Genomic DNA, 21,238 nt, shown 5'->3' on the forward strand with positions numbered 1-21,238 from the left:
AGATTGTATGTACTCATGCTACAAGCAAATAGATGTTTTTATATTTTTAAATAACAATTGTTCTAGGACTGTATTTGCAGATGTGTTAGTGCGACTGTTTTGTTTAGCTTTCCAGAGTCAGTCACCTACAGCAGTGAGATTTTTTTAATAGCAGGGAGATGCAGTTGTTGCAGTTGCTCGTTGAAGAGGCACGGTTAGTGCTTCTGTAATTAGAGAGCTTCCTCTATAGATTTTTTGGGACCAATAAAATCACTGATAGATGGTAGGAGGTGGCGGTGACAAGTGAAGTTTTCAGTTGGAGAGGAAGCAACTGGAGTTTGAGAATTAAGGCTGTCTCCTCAGGAACTATCAATAGTGAGGATGTCGCAAGTTCTGTAGCATCCAGAACAAACACACTTAATTTGAATGCAGTTTCCAAACAAGCCATCCTCCCCTGTCCATATCCTACCGCGCTGGATGTTGTTTATACTGATCTGAAACTGTGTTAAAATGAAGGTTACAGAAGATAAGTTGTTAAATCTTGTTGTTCAGAATGCACAATGAACATGGGATTCAGGATCTAGGAGAGGACAATCCCAGTCACAGCCAGCTGTAGGCTTCCCATTTTCTGTTCTCGTCTTGGTGCTCATCAGCACGCTACTGCTGCTGCCTGGTGTGCGCCTGCTCCTCCATTGGCGCTGGCCTCTGCAGGGTGAGAGATCACAGAATCACCAAATGGTTTGGGTTGGAAGGGACCTCAAAGATGACCCAATTCCAACCCCCCTGCCATGGGCAGGGACACCTCCCAGCAGACCAGGCTGCTCAAAGCCCCATCCAGCCTGGCCTCGAACACTTCTGCTAGGGCTGCACCTATTTTTGAGGCTGGGGCTTAAACTTCAGCTCTGCAGTGACTTGTGTGTGGATAGAAACGTTTCTGCAACGATCTTGTTGGCTGTGGATCCAAGCTTAAAATAGACTAATATTCTAGTATTTTACTAGAAAATTGGAGTGTTGTGGAGTTTTTTTTTAGCGTCAGGCAAAGTAATTGAACAAATGAGGTATCGTTTGTATTTTAGCTATCTTTTGAGGACTCTGACTCACAAGTTTTTATGATTCATATGCGGATGACTTAAGAAGTACCACCTTTCTGTGCTGCTCACTGTTTTCTCCTCCATGACACGGGCACTGTGCCTTCTCAGCCTACGCGGTTCATGACCTAGCCTATTAGCCATTGATTTCGGTTTACGTTAGTGCTCGGGGATCTGAGCTGTGGTGACTGTGCTGACACGCCACCTGCTTCACCACCTTTGTTGTGCTGCTCTAACCTCTGGCAGAGGAGGTGCCAAAACATCCGGGGTGGGCAACCTCGTCGTAGTGAGTTGTGGCATCTGACAGGCTTGTGACTTGGATCTTATTAAAGTGATGGAGAAGGGGAGGGGGGGGACACAGGCCTTGGCAGAGCTGGGAAAGCTTGTACATGTATTATTTCCCTAGTGACTGTAATAATTTGTATTTTAATCCACATTAGAACTGTAGGTCCCCTTGTCTTTCCCTTCCCATGTCAAATAAATTTTCTTTCAAAGTGGTATTTTTTAGCTAACTTCTACATCAGTAAAAACAAACAACAAGACCCAAATCTTCCCAAATATTTGAAATTTCTTTATCTGTTTCAAATTATAGTTAAGCTGTTTGTTACAATTTTTATTTTTTTTCTCTTTTGCAGGAGGGGGTAGAGAGCTGAAGGGAATAACTTCCTCAAAACTGGTAAGTGCTCCTTCCCTGAGCTAGGATGGTTTACCTAAGAATAGATGATACAAAGAGCTGGCATGCGTTCCTGGAAAAAAAATGATGTTTACTGAAACTGAAATCCTATCTGTTCTTATATTCAGAAATTAAATCTTAAAAACTAAATGTTACAGATGGAAGCCCCAGCCCTATAAATAAATTCACTGTAGGGTTGAGATTTGGGCCTGAGGGTCTGTAAATACAGGAGACATTTAACTTCATCTATTCAAAAATAATAATGTTATGTTTTTCTGTACAATATGAAAAATTTATGTGAAGGGATTTTGGGTGCAAAAAGACTTCTGTCTCAAATTCTAAGTTATTTAGGGTCTGTCCATGAAGTAATTAGAGAAGTAATTCATGGCTTTTGTGTGTGTCCTACCTTCTGTTTTTGTATTTGTGTGTGTGAGTATGTGTATAAGTTACATAAGCTGTGTTTTTAGTGTACTTTCCAAAATAGCCATGGTTTAAATAGCTTTGTGATGTTTTAGAGTTCCTGAAGTGGATTGTATTTTTTTTTTTTTTAATTGGGATAATAATAGAGAGGTACTAATGCACTTACATGACTCTTGTAGAGTTTAAGGTTTTGTTCAGTCTCAGTGCTTTCGTAAGCATGTAACGTATGGGCTGCTTTAACTGAGGTGAATTGTGGTACTTTTTCTGAATGTGAAATTTTAAGTCTTGAAGTGATCACATCAGAAATAAGGGATTGTTTATGACAAATGTGTGCCTGCAAGAAATTGAATGGAGGACTGCTGCCTCCAAAACTTGAAATTAATCCAAGGAATGGCAAACTTACATCTCGCTGTTGGAGTTCTTCCTGGCTGTGGCTTGGAAGTACGTCTGTATGTGCAAGAGATGCAAGTACTCCCCAGTCCTCTGCTTTCCCTTTGGAAGTTACAGTTTCTAGCATTGAACGAGGCATTTTAATGTTTTCCTTTTAAAAACTAATGGGATGAAGAATGTTTGCAGACCAACCCGTCCATGCAATTTCAATCATCTACAAGGTTTTTAATTAAAATAATAATTCTTCTGTCATAAGAATAAAGTGGAAAATGCAATATATTTTATGATTAATCCAGGGATAATTTTATCCATCCTAGGATGTGATATTGTAGCGAGTTTATAATGCCACTGATCTTGAGTTGTTAAATCTCCCCTGGAAGTTGAATCTGAAAGGAAAAAAAGCTCAAGGATATTGAGGATTTTTACACTTAAACATGTGAAAACTTGTTTATGAAGTTCTGTACCTGCTTTTGAAGGAAATGCAAGCAAGATTTAACCAGCTGCCCTCATATTTCTGGACGTGTTCTACATAAAGCAGAAGAAAGCAATCTAGGACTTGTTGGATGTAAAGAATGATCACTTTTTTAATTAACATTGGCAAAGTGTTTAAGGTACTTCAGGGGAATTTCAGATAGGGATAACTTGATAGTTATTCCTGCTTGGGGAGGGAAGCTACAGAAGAAGTGTGTTCTAGAGTGCTTCAGCTGAATAACAACTGTATATATTTTATTTTTTAGAAAATGGCAACATGACCAAATTTTAAAATGATTGTTTTATTTAAAAAAGATTGTTCTCCAACCCCCAGTAATGATTTAGATGCTCAGGACACTTCAGAACCTCCTGATAAATTCTTCATTGACCTTTTCCTGTTTCCTCATCATTAAAGTGATGGTGATGTGTGCCTCAGCTCGGCTGCCATGCCAGATATATGGTATCTTGTTTGTAACTTAACGCGGTTCCAGTAATCACCAATATTGGTCTTTTTTTTTTGCGAAGGAGATCAGCGATGCTGCTAGTGACAACTACAGCAGCTGGAGAGAAGGTGACTGAGAAAAGTTTGTGCTTTACTGTGGGACCTATGCTAAAGGAACAGTGTTAGTTTCTCTTCTTTACATGTAAGACACCTAGTTTTTGAAGAGAAGAGGTAGTTTCCTGTATTTAACGTGTCCTTCAGTGCAACTCTGCCAGCAGAAGGCAGCTGGAAGTAACTAACACTGCAAAGCAAGCTGCTGTAATGGGAATGCTGGAGGGAGGGAAAGGAGGAAGAGAGTGAAGAGTTGGGAAAACTTTAATAAAAAAAACCAAACTCTTATTTTCTCTCATCTTTTCTTGGAGGCTTCAGTCTTATTTATTGAAATTAATTCTACGGGATTTTTTGTACCTATTTCTAATTCATATATATTTTAAAAATGTTTGTGGTTATGGAGTCTTAAAATCTCTTAGCTTTAAAATTACAATAAAAGAAAAATCTGAAATTGTAACAAATGTTGTCAGGTGGATCTAGTGGATGATGGGTGTCTTACTAGAATTTTTTATTTTTTTTTTTTTTTCTGGCTTGCTTGCTCCCCGCTACAGCAGCAAATTACCCTTGTTCCTGGCTACAACTGTGCAAACATGGCTAGGCTGAACAGCCGCTTGCTTCTACAAAGCACTATCATTTTTTTTCTTAAACTTCTAAAAATTAGTGTGAAAAATCTTTCTGTCTGCTCAAGATGTCTATGAAATGAAGCTGGATTTTTTTTATGAACCATCAATGTTGTTATATTTATAATATCTACCTGTCAAATTAAGTTTTGCATTTGTGTGGTGTCTTTTTTTTTCTCCTCAGAAGTGTCACATCATTTTTCAGGTGAACTTGTACTAGGCTTTACAGTCAGGTGTATTAAAATCATGTATACCTTTTGCATTCCCAGTTGAGACAACTTTTTTTTTTGCCTGTTTTGCTCTTTAAAGTTAGCATGAAGCCATAGAATGATAGTTGCTGTTTATCGCGAGTGCCATCTCATTCATGGAAGACACCCTGAGAAGACCTTTGTTTGTGCCTGCCTGTATCTTTACCTCAAAATGGAATTTCCAGGGCTTATGAAAGACTTTTTGCCTCTGCAGTGGGATCCAGTTTTCATTAGTCACTCTCCCACGTGGTTTTCTGAAGCATGCTTTCTTTTGAAACTGCAGTGATAGGGACTTAATGCACGCTGTAGTTGTTCTTGTCTGTGAGTGCAAGTAATAATCCAGGGTTCTGTTTTCTCATTAAGGTTTGTGGTAATAGAACAGGGAACTATATGTAACTTCCATGTATCCCTTGATACAAATTACTATTTTATGGAGAGTGGTGCTGCAAAGGCAGCTGTTCTAGCTCTTCTGTCACGTGTGGGAGACTCTTGTAGAAGGTCATTCTATGTGTTGACTAGAAAATCTGATCAGGCCTTTGTTATTTAAATAAGTAACTTTAAGCTAACAGCAGACAGCACTGAAAAAGAATGAATTTAAATACAATGCTTTTACAAAAACCCTTGATAGTCTTCTCTTTTTGTAATGTGATGTTTGGAGAGAGAAACAAGGCTAACTTAAAAACGAACCAAAAAAAACCACAACTTTTTATTTTCAGGAATTCAGACTTGTCCAACACTCAAGTATGCTGTGTATTTAGACAATATTAAAATAAAATTCTCTAATTTAAATGAATTATTCTCTTTTTACAGTCTACATGCCTAATCTAATCTGTCACTAGCCTTTTGAAAACGATGAAGTCCCATTATGTAGGCCTCCTAGTTGACAATACCTGTGCAATAATTGTGAACAGTTTTCAAAAGATAAAAAATTGGAATTACTTCAACACTCATTGGAATTACTTCAACACTTCAACACTCACAATTGGAATTACTTCAACAATTTCATGTGTGATGTCTGGATGGAAAGAATGGCATATAATGTTTTCTGAGATATTCTATGCTTATGCATTTGTATACGTCTCTTTATAGATATTTGTATATATTTTCATCCATTTTTTGCACAAGTTGTGTTGTGTTTTGAACATACAGGATACAGAAGGGAATCTTAATCCTGTTTTAGAATCAGGATAGTTTTAACATATTAACAAAAATCACTTGTCTAGCTTTCGAGGCTTTTAGAAATAGGGATGTTGGTGCTTTTCTTTGTCAGAGGTTAGGGGGATTCATTTGTCTGAAGTACAAGTGAAGATGGTAAACTCATACCTACTGGAATTCTACCTAGAAATAGCAGAGGATTTTAAACTTAGTACTTTTTAGTATCTTGTGCTTTATAACTATCTTCTGTTCCTTCAAAATATGAAATGACTAACTCAGCACAAACTTGAGGCATTGCATGTTAATGTTGTTCTGTGAAATTACATGCAGACCATCCCATCTAAGAACAGCTCTAAAGTCTCGTGGAAGTATGGTAATGCAGTGCATTCTGTTTAAAAATGTATTGCTATTAGGGTTATAGAATTTTAGTCTCAAGAATATTTTCTTGTCTATGCAGATTTTTCAGAAACATTCTCAGCCAAATTGCTAATTTAATATGCAACTACAATGGAATATTGGTAGGAAATAGCTGCCTGCAAGCTAGGATAAAGGACAAGCATGTCAACTTTGGGATATGTGAGAAGTAACAAGTCTGGCTAAACTACTCCCAAAGAAGGCATTCTGTACAGCCCTTAGATTTCTTGTGATTGAAAGATCAGGAAGCTGCAGCTGAATATAGTTCACTGAATTCCTGCTCTGTTATACTTTTTTTTTTTTTTTTCCAAATTAACTTGTCTTTCAGTAACTAAAGCAAAACATTTATTTTTCTATAGCGCTGTTGTGGAGAGGAAACCAGAAACTAAAGGCACTGGAATTAGCAAAGACACATCTAGAGAAAGTGGAGAAGGTAGAGAATGGAGCTGCAGACTCTACAGGAGGCTCTGAAAGTGGAAATTCAGGTTCACCAGGTAATTTGTATTCTTTCTTGCTTTATATTTTTAATTAATAGCAACATTATTATTACAGTTAGTATTACAACTAATGATGGTATTGGGTAATACCATTACAACTATAGAAGTAATTGTCTTACAAGCTTGGAATTGCTTTAGAATTTCATACGCACTGTATTTTGACCCTACCACCTGTTGTTTTTAGCAAATGCGAAAAAATCTACATCAGGCTGTGGGTGGGGATTTTTTTGGATATTTTGTAGAAGTGATAAAAAACAGTCTGAAAACTCTGTGTTCAGTAACTTGTGTCTGGAAAGGTTTTATGATGTTCTAAAGCCAACTTCAGGATTAAGTTGGAATGAGAAAAATATGTTGGAGGAACTTCCAAGCAAAGGTAAGAGGACATGTACGTATTAATTCAAACAAGTGTTGAGACAAAATTGTTATAGACATAAACAGAGTAGCTGCTGTCTAAAATGTTACATTTATCAGCGAAGCCTTTTGGAAAGACAGTTCTCCCAGTATTTCTCAAGTATTTCTTCTGGACACCTGAAACTGACAACTGTTGCACAATGGATAAAAGAAATTTACAATGAGTTATGCTGATCGGTTTTGTAAATTTTGTAAAATGTTTCCAAGTTACCTAGAACACTTGTTTAGACAAGTCATCAGATGACTTGTTCAGTAGTTTTTGCAATGATGAGCGTAGTGCAAGAACGTGAGTGGGTGGGTTAGTAAAATTAAATTTCATCTGCTTTAATAAAGATACAACTTTCAGCTGGGGAGAAAAGTGATAAAAAGCTATGGTTGAATTTCCAAAACTACAGACAAGTATTTTGCTCTCCTCAAATTCCAATGCCCTTGCCTTCAGAACTTCAGTGAAGCTTTGTTACTGGGGTAATAAAACTCAGAAATTACACATGGCATTACTGCAGGCATTAAAATGTGTAAGGTTAGTAAGTACTTGAATGTTATCTGCTATGTGGTGATCAGAACACTAGATATACTTGTATTCGTATAACAGCATTTACCATTTGTTTATCTATATTTCTCTTTACTCATAAACTAACCAAACAATTTTTAATAAGCTTTCATATCTGTTTGTAAGGTTTGTAATGTTGAAGACTTTTTTTTTTTTTTTTTTAACATCCTAAAGGTATTTTTTGTCCCACTTGCCTTTGCTCTGCCTAGCCCTCATCAAAAGTTAGGTCTGCACTTAACTGTGATTACATTTGGTTTTAGTGGATGAAACTAGACAAGCCATTACTGCAGAAAGTTGTTTTCTTCTTCAAGAAAGGTGTATGTTCCAATTACTAAGGTTAAGAACAAGTCTAAGTATTTACAATGGAAAATAACATTTAGAGTAGTATGTTTGGTGCTTCAGTAAACTCTTGTAGAATTGTGGACAAGTGCTTGCTGCTGTGCTGCTCAAATGGCCACCAATAGAAATGTAAATTGATTTTTGGCACAAAAAAAATCTTCAAATGAAATGGTTGAGTTATACTGAATACATTTCAATTCTTTGCTGTCATTATCTTACCTTATCTTTACGTTTTAATTCTTTCAACTAGAAATATATCCTTTCTTTTGATAGTGCCCCAGGATTTCTGGACAATTGTCTCACTTGTCATCATCGACCTATTTTTTTTCCAAATACTTTTTATTATTATTATTATTATTTTTTTTTTTTAAAAAAAAAAAGCTTGCTAAGACTCATACAGTCATATTTTGTCCTCCTTTTGTACCTGGTGGACAGGTGTCTGTGATGAAGTTCAGCATGCTTCTTTGTTCCATTCTGATGATTGAAGGCTCCTCTATAAGTGATGTCTGACCAGATCCCCTACTATATTGGAGTACAATTTAGATATTAAAATATCTTTCATAGTCAAGCTATATTGCTTGTCCTGAGAAGAGATGCACCAACTCTAGCAGAGTTCTATTCTGTTGCTGTGTTGACTTGACTGAGGTTATTTGGAACAGTCTGCTTTTTGTAGTTTTGATCACAAGAGGTGTGAGAGGCCCTCTATTTAGCTATTCTCTCAGCAGGGTTGGGCTTCATGGATGACTCTTCTAGCTGACGGGTGGAAAGAACCAAAAGCATCCTTTCTCTTTTCATTTATTAGCAAAAAGAACAGTATTTTAAGATACCTTAACTTTAGCAAACATTTTTCTTTTGATTGGATGATGCTGTATTAAATGCTGCATAAATTGAGCAATACATTATGAACAATTTACAGCCACTGAATATGTTGTCCTGTGATTGAGTCTGTACAAGAACTTTGTATGTGTCAAGACAAACAGATCTGTTTTTTGTCAGACTCTGATGTGGCAGAAAGCACCAAGGAAAAGTGAGCTAAGAACGTCAGCGCAAGGCTAACTTAGCATCTCCACATTCCATGATACTGAATGATGAAACAATAATATTCAATGTAGATAAATGCCGAGAGATGTGCCTGGGAAAAACTGTCCATCGTGCATCTGTAAGAGCAGACTGAATTAGCACTGAGCAAGCAGTTCTTGTGGTACTGAGTGCTTGAATGTTGCATGCAGTTTTAATCCCTCTTTCTCCCAATGATGAAGAAGAACTGGAAAAGTACAGGGAAGCATGCTAAGAGTGAACAAAGCAATGGAATGACTTGTGCGTGAGGAGACTTTGAATCTGAAAGAGATGACTTATGAGGAATGAGATGTGGAAAAAATATGGTATGAAGAAGATGACTAGAGAAACCGTGAAGGAATAGCTTTCCATAATTTTGTTTGCCCCTCATGCACACGTTAATAGGAGGCAGGTTCAAAAGAAAAAGGAGGTCCCTTTACCTAGTAGTGCAGTTTAACTTTGGAACATGTTACAGAATTTGGAGTGTTCTCTTGAGTTCAAAAAGTAATTAAGGCAGATTAATGGAAGAAAATTTCGTTACTAGTTATTGAGCCTACGATACCATCTCTGAAGATATCCAAGATCTAAATTTCTAAAAGATGGGAGATGACACTCTGCACTTTTGCAGTACTCCTACTGATGGCCATGTTTGCTATTGGCTAGTACTGGAAAGATGTTAGAGCAGGTAAACCTGTGGTCTGGCTCAGACTTAATCCTGTTATGTTTTTTTCTGATTAATGGCACTTTTAGGATGTGAAATGAAATACACTTTTAAAAATCATTGACAGAGTGAATTCTCTGAGCCCTATCAATGCAGGTAAAATTAATCATGCTTCTTGTTTGTTCTGTCTTTCTGTTCCTCGCTCCTTTTCCTGATTTTGATGAGTCAATGGAGAAGAAAGTACAGTCTTTGCCATTTTTTTCGTCACATGCAAAGAACAATGTAATGTGATGAGACTTGGCTGTAACTAGAAAAGAAATTTGGGGGTGGTGGTGGTTTGCTGCCTCTTCATTGTGGGCTCTAGTTTTCCTTAGTGACAGCCTGATAACTTTCCTGCTTATCAATAGGCAGCATCTTCCTGCAGCTGCCTGAAGGAAATGAAGGAGGAAGAATAGTGAATGGTAGCCATCTGTCTGCTTTCCCTTGGATGTGGAGGGCATCTCTTCTGCAATGATCTCAATCTCTGACTGAGGGAGGAAAGTGGCAGAGATACTTCTGAACATGGGTCTTCCATGTGGTACCAGCCAAGCCAACACACAGGCGTTCCCTTAGTACTTGAAATGTTCTGTGGTTGAGTGCACAAACAGCTTTTGTGCACTCAGTGATTCTCTGTGATTTGTGTTTCTTGTGACTGCAAGCAAAGGAGGCTGCAGTTCTAAAGAAGACATGGCTGTTAGATAACAGCTGCTTTAAATTGTCCTAAAAAGGCACCGCTTGTTCAAGAACTGTTTAGGAGAGGGAACAAAAGTGGTGGATTAGAGTGATAGTTTTACTATATTAATAAGAATAGGTTTGGAAATTATATATATTGAATTCCTCATGGATTATATCTAGCTATTGAATGCTATGAAATGTGTATTTTTCAAAGTTCTCTGAAAATGTTTAATTTTAAACTGTTCAGTGTGATCCTTAATGAAAATTTTAATTTTATCTCTTTGCACCTCTTTCTTTCTAGAAACTGGTTGCCCAAATGAAGCAAGATCCGCAGGTAACTATTTATTTTTGTATTGTATTATTTACCCTTAAAAATACAGGGAATAACAGTGCATGGGAATTTTAGATATTTCATCATCATGTTTTTCCATGTTAACACAGTTTTTAAAAATAAGCTATTACGAGCAAGTCTTTAAGCAGTGACTGGATTGTTCTTTTAAAAGAAAAACAAAAAATCCCTGCAGATAAATCAACTAAACAAAAACATCTCACCAACACTTTTGGAGCCTTTTGTCTCATTCTTAGAAGTTTAAATCAAGGGGCTCTTGCAGGCTATGGTACAGTACAAGTGTTAAGTAAGTTTCTGGTTCTACTGGAAGCTTTTCTTTACAAAAGCTGCCACTTGCTTTTTTCTTGTCTGAATTATAAAAGAAGAGAGAGGATCCTCCTTGCAAGAAATTTTGTCCAAATGAAGAATAGAATATTCAGGTTGAATACAGTCTTGATATCCAACTTCAGCACTGTGATGTCTGAAGACTGGATACCAGGCCTTGTGGTGTTGCAGAGCTACTGAAGTTGGATAACTAGACTCCTTGTCCAGGTAACAGAAGTCATCTCTTTCCTAATGACAGTGTAAAGAGACTTGGTTTGTCTTGCACAGCAATTAAGCACTCTAGTTATCTGAATGGGGAGTTACGTGGAATTAGTCTAACCAGCATGAAATGTTGAGTACAGGGATAAAGAAAACCAGCTCACTTCAGGTTTACTTTCAGGTCCTTCCATTCCCATACAGTGCTGAATGCGCTGTAATTTTCTGCGTACGTATTTTCTGATCTCAGTGGAGTGGGAAGACAGCTTTTTGTAACTGTCAAGTACAGAAAGACCCCTGACAGAAGTGTTGAGGGAGGAGTAGGATAGTATTGGAAAATCTACTTGCTAGAACTTCTTTATTCTCATGGGGTTTGGGAAAGGTCTGCTGCTCTTACTTTCTGGGCTAGTCTGCTAATGATTAGCCTGCAGAGTAGTTTGCTTTCTGTTCGTGGCCATTGAAAGACAGCTCAGGGCTGCAAAAAGCCATGCAAAGTTCATGAAGCCAGGAAGAATGAATCTGGTCCTTGCTTCCAAGCTCTTAATAATCTGGGATAAAAAATGCATTAACCAGAATCCAGAGAAAGGGAGGATGACTGGTCAATATCTGGTTTTGCTAGGATTGTGTTTATATTGAAGAGAACTATCCAGAGATAACTGAGTAGAGATTGTTACGCATTTTGAAATTGTGGATGAATATAAAAATGGGAAGTTGTCTTGAACATGAAGTTCCTATAACAATATTAGTCTCATGTTCTAATATTTCTATGTAACACAACAAACTTGCATCCTCTAGTGTAAAGAATTTGCAACATACATGGGGAGGCGGGGGGGAGGAATGCAGAGAAGTTTGCTTCCCTGTCACATTTCTTCAGAGTTTCACAGGCTTTAAACTGAGTGCAAATCTTTTTTAAATGTTATTTTTAGTAGAAAAGAAATAGTCCTGGTAAAAATTGTGTTCTCTCTGCATCTTTATAGTGATGTTTATTGCTTTTAAATCTTAAACTTAAAGTGCTATTGTAAGCAAAGTGCTGATATGAATGATGTGCTAAGGCAGATGTAATTCTCTTAAATATAGTCTAAGGCATAAAAATACATGGAAATGAAGACTTAGATATGTTAGCCTTCATTTGGCATGTGTGGCAGTTAAGATTTAATAGATATGGTTGCTGATGTTCAACACAGTCAAATGCGTGATAACATCTTTGCATGAGTAGCATAGGTGAGTGTGCTTTAGGTGACATACTGTTGCATTCAATATGATACAATTGCATTATATATTGACAAACATTTCTTGTTTAATTTGTAAACTTGATGGAATGTATAAATGTGCTTTATATTGTGGTGAGCACTAATGGATGTTCAATGAAATCTGAATTCCAAACTGAGTTGTCTCTCTTTGAGTGCTAGAAAGGTCCTCTGATGGTTTTTTGCGCTCAGTGACTTAAGTAAGGCTTTGTTGAGCCTCTTGAATTTTATTGGCTGTACATCCAGAGGTGCTGTATCTGTAGTATAATATGAAAAAAAAAAAAAAAAAAACACCTTCCTGCTACTACTCTATGTTAACAAATGGAATATCTTTCTCACAGATATTTTTTCTTTCTAATCAGAATGCTGATTTGAAGAAACAGCTTCACGAACTTCAAGCCAAAATCACAGCTCTGAGTGAGAAACAGGTAGGGAGATGTATTTTTAACACCCTTTTCTAAAGATGTATGTTCTCCCAGCTTCCAAGAGTGCTGCTATTTTTTTTTAAGTGCAAAAATAAGTATGGGCAAACAGGCTTTTGGGATTTATATTTGATTTCTCTCAACAAAAGATTGGATGAATTATTGCAAGTGTATTAAAACAAGCAAGCACTGTAATCAGTGGAAGCTATAACAACAAATTACCTAGCATCGAAACTAATGGTTTGTATTAAGGGAGCCGGGAAAATAATTTTGTCACTTCCTTTATTGTTGTTTTGAAACTTACTCTAAACCAGAACATCCTGCTTCAGGCAAATATTTAGGTTCTGTTTTCATTGGTCCAGACTGCAATTCTAAATGAGTATGGTGGAATTTTTCTTTGTGTCAAGCCCAACTAAATACATGTTAGCTTAGATACCTAAGAGATTAATTGGAGACTTGTTCCTTGTTTTTACCACGATAAATTGCATTTCAATTGTCTTACATTTGCTATTTTGTAGGAATTCTCTTCAACAGGTCTTAAGTATTAGTAATAATTATAACTGAATGCTTTATAGAAACACTGTGGAACTGGATGATGCATCTTGTGGGTAACTAGAAGAAAAATAGCAGAGATACCTGAAACCTCTGAAAACTTGTTCTCATTTGTGTTTTTTAACAAAACACAAAACTTCGTACACAGGAACCCTGAAAAACTTAGAAATCGCTGATTGTGTTGCTGTTGGGTCAATAACGGAACCAAATTAGGTTGGTTCCTAGGGTCAGGAGCTTACACCTTTTGAAGATGGGGAACATTTTGAAATGTGTGCATAGGTAAGGATATAGTTACACATCAGTGTCGTATCTAGATACCTCCATTCATCACTTATTATCTGTATCTGCTCTGAGAATTACCTTTTCCCAGACTGAAACAACTGCCTTTCCTAAGAAAAGGAATAGACAGTGATTAACATTTATCTAGAAATTTTGTTTACTAAAAATTATAGTATGTTTTAGTAGTGGAACAATGAGTCTAGTAAAGAACATGTAAGGATAATAAAGAAAATGATTTTTTAATGAGAATACTAATTCAGCAAAAACTGAGGTTTTGCTGTTGTGATGGCATGTCTCTCTTGAAGATGATTTATTCTCTAAAACCAGCATGAGCCTCTGCATGTGGCTGTGTCTCACAGCAAGAAGCTTCAGAATTCTCTGGTAAGCTCTGGAGGCCCATGATAATTTCAAAATTAGCTTGCCTTGATGCCACAAAGCAAATTATATTGACTACCAGTTCACATGATCAGCAGGGGTAGGCAGTGCGATAGTGAGTGGAAGATAAGAAAATATCTTGTTGTAACTTTTAAACTGATAACTTTTTAAACTGATAACTTTTAAGTTACATTATGAAATGCATGTTAGTGTATACACTGCTTTAAATCATCCATTTCTTAAAAAAAATCCACAGCTGTATCCTCCTTGTACACAGCTGAAAGTTACAGCTCAGAGCGCTGAAGCACAGTTGTTCATGGGGATTAACATGGGCTATGTTTCCAAAAGGTTGAAAATAAGTTTCTCATTTTACTTCCACCACACAGAGAATACAGTAAATATGAAGTCACGGTTTGGTTTCAGTCTTTGTATTTTTATAGTTTTGGCTATCAATAGGACAGTAACCTTCTCTCACTGTTGAAGTTTAAATACTTGATTTCATTTCATTAATTTACCATTAGACCACAGAGCTGCCAGTGTCCCAGAAAACAGTGTTGTTAAAGTAGCATGGGTGCTAAAATGCAGTGATTGTGGTAAATGAGTTCTAGAAGGAGAATGAGGGAGGGAGGGAAAAAACAACAAAAACTTCCTAATGCAGAGAAATGCTTACTCCCTCTTAATTGTAGGAATCTGTTGTATAGACAGCTGTGGCTTGGCAATGCAGAGTTAAGCAGCTTTACAGAGACTATAACAAAGCCTTCTGCTGTTACTTCTTATTTTGGGAAAAATAATCATTATCAATTGTTTTATGGGGAGAATATTATCCAACAATTCAATTTTCACACAGGGTGGGGAGATGTGCAATTTAGTATAGTAAATAAATTCTTGGTACTGTCTAGTGCGTTTCTTGAGGAAGAAGGGAAGTACGATGTCTGTTTTCTGTAATTTTGTTTAGAGCCAAGTAAGTAGTCTTGATGTTTAATGTCCAATGAATAAACTCTGAGGGCCTAACGCTTGCACTGTGGACAGTTATGGGAGGCATTATTGTCACTATTTTATCAGCTTTTAATGAAATGTGAAATATTAAAGCTCCAGCCTGAGTGATATCCCTACTCTGAGACTGTGGAGTGGAGCTGATACCCTGATGTTACAAAAGCAGAATGCTGAAATATTTCTGGCTTCTGAGATGTTATACGAGCTTAATGTACCCTTTTTCTTTGCTCTCTCATTTAATAAAGTTGCATGAAGACTTACAGTGCAAGAACCGACTCAGTGGTAGCTTAGCTAAAGGCTTTTAGTTGCTTTAGGATTTCTCTCAATTTCTGCAGCATTGTGAGAGTAGTGCCGACACTTGGTGCCAGTCACTGCAATGATTCATAGTGGCTTGGGTTTCTTGCTGAGAATTAATAATGACAGCTCTGTTCAGAAGTTTGTGAAATTGGAGAGATCTGGCAAAGTACAAAGAGAAAGCAAATAGGCTAATGCTGTGTGTAGGCTTAAACCTAAAGAAATTTGTTAGCTGATGCAGGGTTAAACTGTTACAGCACGAGGTATGTCATACACTTATAGGGGTTTTGAAAATTTGAAGGTGGTGAAAATAAATGCTTTGATTCGTTTCACCTGAAAGATGACGGAGTGGTGTATGCTGATTGTGTTATCATATGGAGGAAACTTCAAAAAGAGAAAAACTTACTTGAACATAATTTGCATTTAGAGAGCAGTACACGTGAATCCTTCAGACAATTATTTTCCTCTGCTGGTCTCTTTGTTGTTATTACAGAGCTCTAAACTGGGTTTACCTCACTTTTCCATTCTCGGGGCGGAAAGGTGAATTCAGTTTAACAGTCTTGTTCCTCAGCTATAAATGTCAGAGTTACAGTTTGGAAATCCCAATTGTGTTTCTTTTAAAACTGATATTCAGATTCCACCCCAACCTCTGCCCTCCCAACCTACCCCTACTTGTCTATTTTAATAAAAATTCAGGAGTAACTTTTTTGCAGAAGTTCTAACTGTGATTTTATTTGTGAAATCTAAACTTGGGATTTAAATATGAATTATGTTGCTGTGTAGCTTTGTTTTTTTATTATGCTTTTTTAAAACAATGTTGGTTTTGCATGTTTATAAGAAAGTAATACCGTCTTCAGCACTCTTCCATTCCATGTATTCTTGAATAGTGTCTTCTCCTGGCATTGTTTTCTAGAAATTTACCCATGATTACATGTATCCGTTCAGTTTTTATTTCGGTTAAATATATTATTTACAGTAAAAACAAAGAACTTGTCCATGAGTCTTTCCAGGAGGATGTTTAGCAACATGTACTCTTTCATGTACTCTTTTTTTTTTTTTTGAGTTGGGGTTGGATTATTATCAGTGACACCTGTGAAAAATTGCAGTAGAGTAGGGCTAATATAAGGTTACATTCCTTGTTCATCTTTAAGTAACACCTTTTTCCTGCTTTTCTCCTTGCATAGTTAATTAAAAATGATAATATGCTCTTTCAGATGTATCATCATCACTTGGTGTGTATCATAGCAGTACTTTATTCCAGTGACAAGGAAGAGGTCATGTTTATACGACTGAAAAAACGTAAAGGAAAAAGTGGGCAGCAAAAGCAAACACGCTTTTTAGCAATATCATGTCAAATATGGAGCAACTTCTACATCTGTGCTTATCACGATTTCTTGGAAAAGTTGTAGAAACATTCTGTCTTAAATGTGGAAGAAAGCTTACAGGAATAGCATCTTTTGATCTTATGCCTATCACCATCACCCTTTTACTATATTACTAAAGAAATAACACATTGTTTTCTCTGTATTTGGAAGTAAATTGGAAATGTCTGTTGTTGTAGTTAAGTTGCAATGAAATTCATTTAATCTTCAAGAAAACGGTCTTGTGAAAGCTAGACTTGTATTCCAATGCATTTGCTCTGACGTGGAAAGAATAAAGTGGATACCTTTTGTTCCTTTGATTTGAAAGAACTGTGTACACACATGAAAAACTACTAAAAAATAGTTGTTAGCGCAGGAATATTTGTGTATTTATTTTTTGGGGGGGGGGGGAGGCAGAGGTAACATTTTTTACTGTGGAGACTAGTTGAAACTGTAGAATATCACCAGGTAGAACACACATTGGAAAAGCAAGATTATCTCATTATCAATTCGACATTGTGAATAGGCAAATCTACTGACTTTTGCTTGTATTTAAAGCTCACAGCAAATTGGGGTAGTTAAGATTATACCAAATCCTGCATGTTTAGGATAAGATTCCTTTTAACCTTGCCAGTAAATAACAAGCAATGGGAAAGGAGGTTTTGGAGGGGGATTTTAAGAAAGGTAGTGTAATTTAACCATGTTTTTTTAATGGTTGAATAAGTGTAAATATTTAAAGTTTAAACTGGTTGAGGAAACTTGTAAAGTCTTCAAAAACTGTCAGGAATGGGATTAATGTTGCTATATTTATTCCAGGTACTATGACTGAGTAATAAAAAGATTGGCAATATGCATAAATGCCTCCTGTGAGTCTGCTCTTCTTGCATGCTTGTCATCTATAGTAAAGGTGATTTTTCATGGAGCCCTTTTGAACACATTATCAGCAAGTTGTACCCAAAACATGTTCTGTCATATTCTGTAAGCATGAAATGCTGTGCCTCGGTGAGAGGAATGTGAGTTTGTGCAGGAAGGCTCGAGAGCAGGAGGGAAGCAGGTACACTTAACAGGGAGGAAAGAGCACTTAAAAATGCATCTGTATTGTTCATAAAAAGGTAGGCAAGATATGCCTGTATATTTTAGGTATACCCATTGAAGTCCATGAGAATTTTAGTATTCAAAATACAGAAATAAATAATGAAGTCACTCACTTCTGTCAGTTTTGTCTGGAGTTTCTAATCCTTCCTTTCCCTAAGCTCCATCAAGGGCACATTAAAATGCCAGTTATTCTGTCAGTAATGGAGGCGGTGTGCAAATATGCCATCTGAATGTGTATGAACTAATAACTTGAAGCAGGTGAGGCTTATTTTCAGTTCCAGTTGTTTATCTGGAGCTATACCTATTACTGAGCACCTATCTTTTTTAAGTAAATGGCACAAATGATAGATATGCTAATTTCCATGTAACTATAGCATCCGTCTATGCCAACTGCTTATAAAGCAGTCTTAAAATATATGAAAAACCATTTTGTGCCTTCGCAGAGTTCGCTTTTAATAATGAAATGTAGTGATACATTTAGCCTTGTCCCCTCCCAGAACTGACAATTTGTAGGTTGTTTCTTCGATAATTTGATGTAGTCACTCAGTTTTCCCTATCAAAAAGTAACTCCTCCTTACGTCCGGTTGACTGCCTCTGTGAATCATAAGAATGTTTTGCACCCTCTGATCAGTGTGAACAGCACCTGTTCAGAAGGTGAATGTTTGAGAGATCTGTGTGAGCTTACTATTTTAATCGTTGACGTTTATTTAATTTGCATACAAATATTGTGTGAAAATGTGAATATAATGACTTCTCATTAAGTCGTCATCTTCCATATTCTCAAGATGTACTGGCTGAAACAAATTTTGAATGTTGTACAGATGACTTTTAGATAGGCAAAGTGCACGCATCTCTCCCTGCTGCATCTTTTGCCCCAAACTCTTTTTGCAAAATTGATGTTAGTCATTTGCATATGATGACAGAAATATTGCTAAGTTTTCTCAAACCTTTTGTAATGCTAAATCTTGATTAAACCCATACTTGCATCTAAACTTGGATTTCCCATTCTCCTCTTAAAATAACTCCATCTAGATTTCTTACTGTTGGTTTGTGAAGTTCATTTTTGCATATCTAATATACATAAGCACTGGAGTAACTTTATTTGGGAAACACAAATGACTATTTTTTATGCCATAAAAATAAAACAAAAAAAGACATCCGCACCTTCTTCCTGCTACTCCTCTTTTAGCAATGACTGTCTGGCTCAACTTTTGATTTTTGAATTCATACAGTATTTAAGCCAGATTTGGAGGCAGCTGGAGAACTTTTTGAATGGAGCCTAGCTGGATGCAACTTTAATCTTCATGTGCCTTGACTCGTATCTCCAAAATAGCCTGCTCTGTTTGAAAAGCAACCTTGTAGATAGAAAATGGGCAGTTAAACTATAGGATTTCCTTGAAAATCCCCTATTGATGCCAAGAGTTGGTTATTAGTTGCTCCTGCATGTTTTGACTTGCTGGGTAACCTCACATGGCAGTAGTTATTTCAAAGCCTACCACCATTCCCTTTCATACTTGGAGGAAAGGTGGGAGAAATATCAGATTGTGATGACGGGGATTTAGGATGTTTTATTTAGCACCGTTTAAGGTGTCTTATTTGGGAGCTGGGAAAAGGGATTAAATTCACTAATGAATTTTTATAAGAGAACAGATTAACCTGTTCTGTGAAGCTAAAAGCACAATTTAGAAATGGAAATTGGGAGATAATATTGCTGTACTAGATTTTTTTTTTCCAATTGAAATCAAAATCTCACTGTGCTAGGGTACATCCCTTTTGTGACATCCCTTTTGTGGGAACCCTTGGCTCAAGATAATTTTTTGTTTTTATGGGAATGTTTGATGATAGTTGAAGTCGTGCCTTGCATCTATTGCACAAGCCTGTCTAGAGAGGTGGCCTACCCTACGGGGGCAGCTTTGCTGTTTGCACTGAAGTTAGTGCAAATGAAGGTACTTGAGTGTGTCCAGATGAGCAGCACTCACATTTTAGATTCCACTGTAAATGTTTAAACATCAATCTTGTTTAGGAAAAAATGGGAGAAAAATGAAAGACGGGAAAAGTATTAATATGTGGGTCAGCCATAAAGCTGGAAATAAACCTGTGTTCTCTTAATTCCCACACTAATGCCTTCCATCATTGAAGAGTACGATAAATCACTTGAGTGTGTTGATCTGGGAAAATAATTGGATTTACTTTTAAATAGGCAGCATAACTTGCTAGGCCAGCTGTTAGGACCTGTGGATTTCACTTGCTGTGCTCTGTTCTCCTTACCTTAGCAGAATGACCTCACGGCTGAAGGAACAATATTTTGACTTATTCCAAGTGTATCAGTGCTATAAGGAGAATCAGATCCAGGGATCTGCTTTTCAAAAGCCTTATGGATCTTTAGCTCCTGTTTCAGTTTGGTCCCAGTCTCTTTTGTGAACTGGGCTGAATTTTGGAAGAGAGAAAGACAATGTGTCTCATGCTTAGAAATGATGCAAAAGCTTTCCTTTGCTGTTTTTTTCTCAGCTAAGTTAGTTGATATCAAAAGAAGCCACTTCCTGAAACTGATTTTTTTTTCTTGCACAATGAGTATAGTACAGCTATAGACTAAAATATTTTTATTAGCAAAAAACTTAATGCTACTACGCCAAGGATAAAACTGACAAGAACAGTTAGCCTTAGGCAGTGTTTCCCAACATATCAGTTACGCATTACAACCTGCATTGTTGAAGCATTGAGTTCAGCTCCCCGTGCTTATTTGTGAAAAGGACTGAAATGAATGTGATGTGTTGCACAATGTTTGGAACTGGTTTCTTTTAATCGCAGTGGCATTTTATAGGTGTACCAGAAGTTTGTTGATGGACACTGGACAAATAAAGAGGAGTTGCGCCTTTCTGAAAGTGATTTGGAGACAAAGGTGTATATGAAGGAAGAGCGAGAGGGCCAAGTGCATGTGAAATTTTTGTAAATGTTTATTTTTAGGGTTTGGTTTTCAATTTGAATAAATGTTACCTGCCCTTAGTGGTGTAGTCAGTATACGTTTCTTATTTTATCACGGAGGCTGTAGTAAGATTGGGCCTCAAAGGGTTTAAAGATAGAATGGACTTAAGGACAGAAGGATAAAAATGCTTTTAGGGTTTCAGTAAATCTATATGCTTTCTTTCCTCTATTGACACTGCTGTAGGAACAGAATGCCGTCTTCATTCTCAGGAAACATCAGCATTCAGTGAAATTACCAACCTGTAGGTATTTCTCTCCATAAAATAATGAAGGTATTTTACTTTCTTCAAAGGTGGGTTAAGTCAAGGTGAATTCTAGTATTTTCAGTGTTACATGAAGTCAATTTTTTTTTTGGTATTACACTCATTTCTGGGTTGATTTTTAAGATACTCTGACTTCTAGAAACTTCAGGCAGTGTGTGATTTGTTTAGAGCAACCTTTCCCTGCTGGTGTGTTGCAGTAGCTAGCCAGCAGAGGCACCTGGCTGGGAGCTCCTCTGTTAGAGGAGGCAGATGCTGGAGGCCAGGTATC

General features: G+C 36.9%; 1 protein-coding gene across 10 annotated transcripts in view; it reads left to right on the forward strand.

Moving 5' to 3' along the window:
* Nucleotides 1–21,238, forward strand: part of PHF21A (PHD finger protein 21A) — a 136,836-nt gene that overhangs the window by 30,632 nt on the left and 84,966 nt on the right. For 6 of the 10 annotated variants that reach the window (XM_035327344.1, XM_035327348.1, XM_035327340.1 and 3 more), the window contains exons 2-5: nt 1,703–1,743; nt 6,371–6,505; nt 10,541–10,573; nt 12,696–12,782. In XM_035327344.1, the coding sequence (XP_035183235.1) occupies nt 6,452–6,505; nt 10,541–10,573; nt 12,696–12,782 (174 nt within the window). In that variant the 5' untranslated portion in view covers nt 1,703–1,743; nt 6,371–6,451. The remainder of the gene's footprint in view (nt 1–1,702; nt 1,744–6,370; nt 6,506–10,540; nt 10,574–12,695; nt 12,783–21,238) is intronic. The other 4 variants (XM_035327350.1, XM_035327346.1, XM_035327349.1 and 1 more) reach the window with 1 other exon arrangement.

Source organism: Oxyura jamaicensis, chromosome 5 (genome assembly GCF_011077185.1).
Source record: "Oxyura jamaicensis isolate SHBP4307 breed ruddy duck chromosome 5, BPBGC_Ojam_1.0, whole genome shotgun sequence".
In the NCBI taxonomy this organism is placed as follows: Eukaryota; Metazoa; Chordata; class Aves; order Anseriformes; family Anatidae; genus Oxyura; species Oxyura jamaicensis.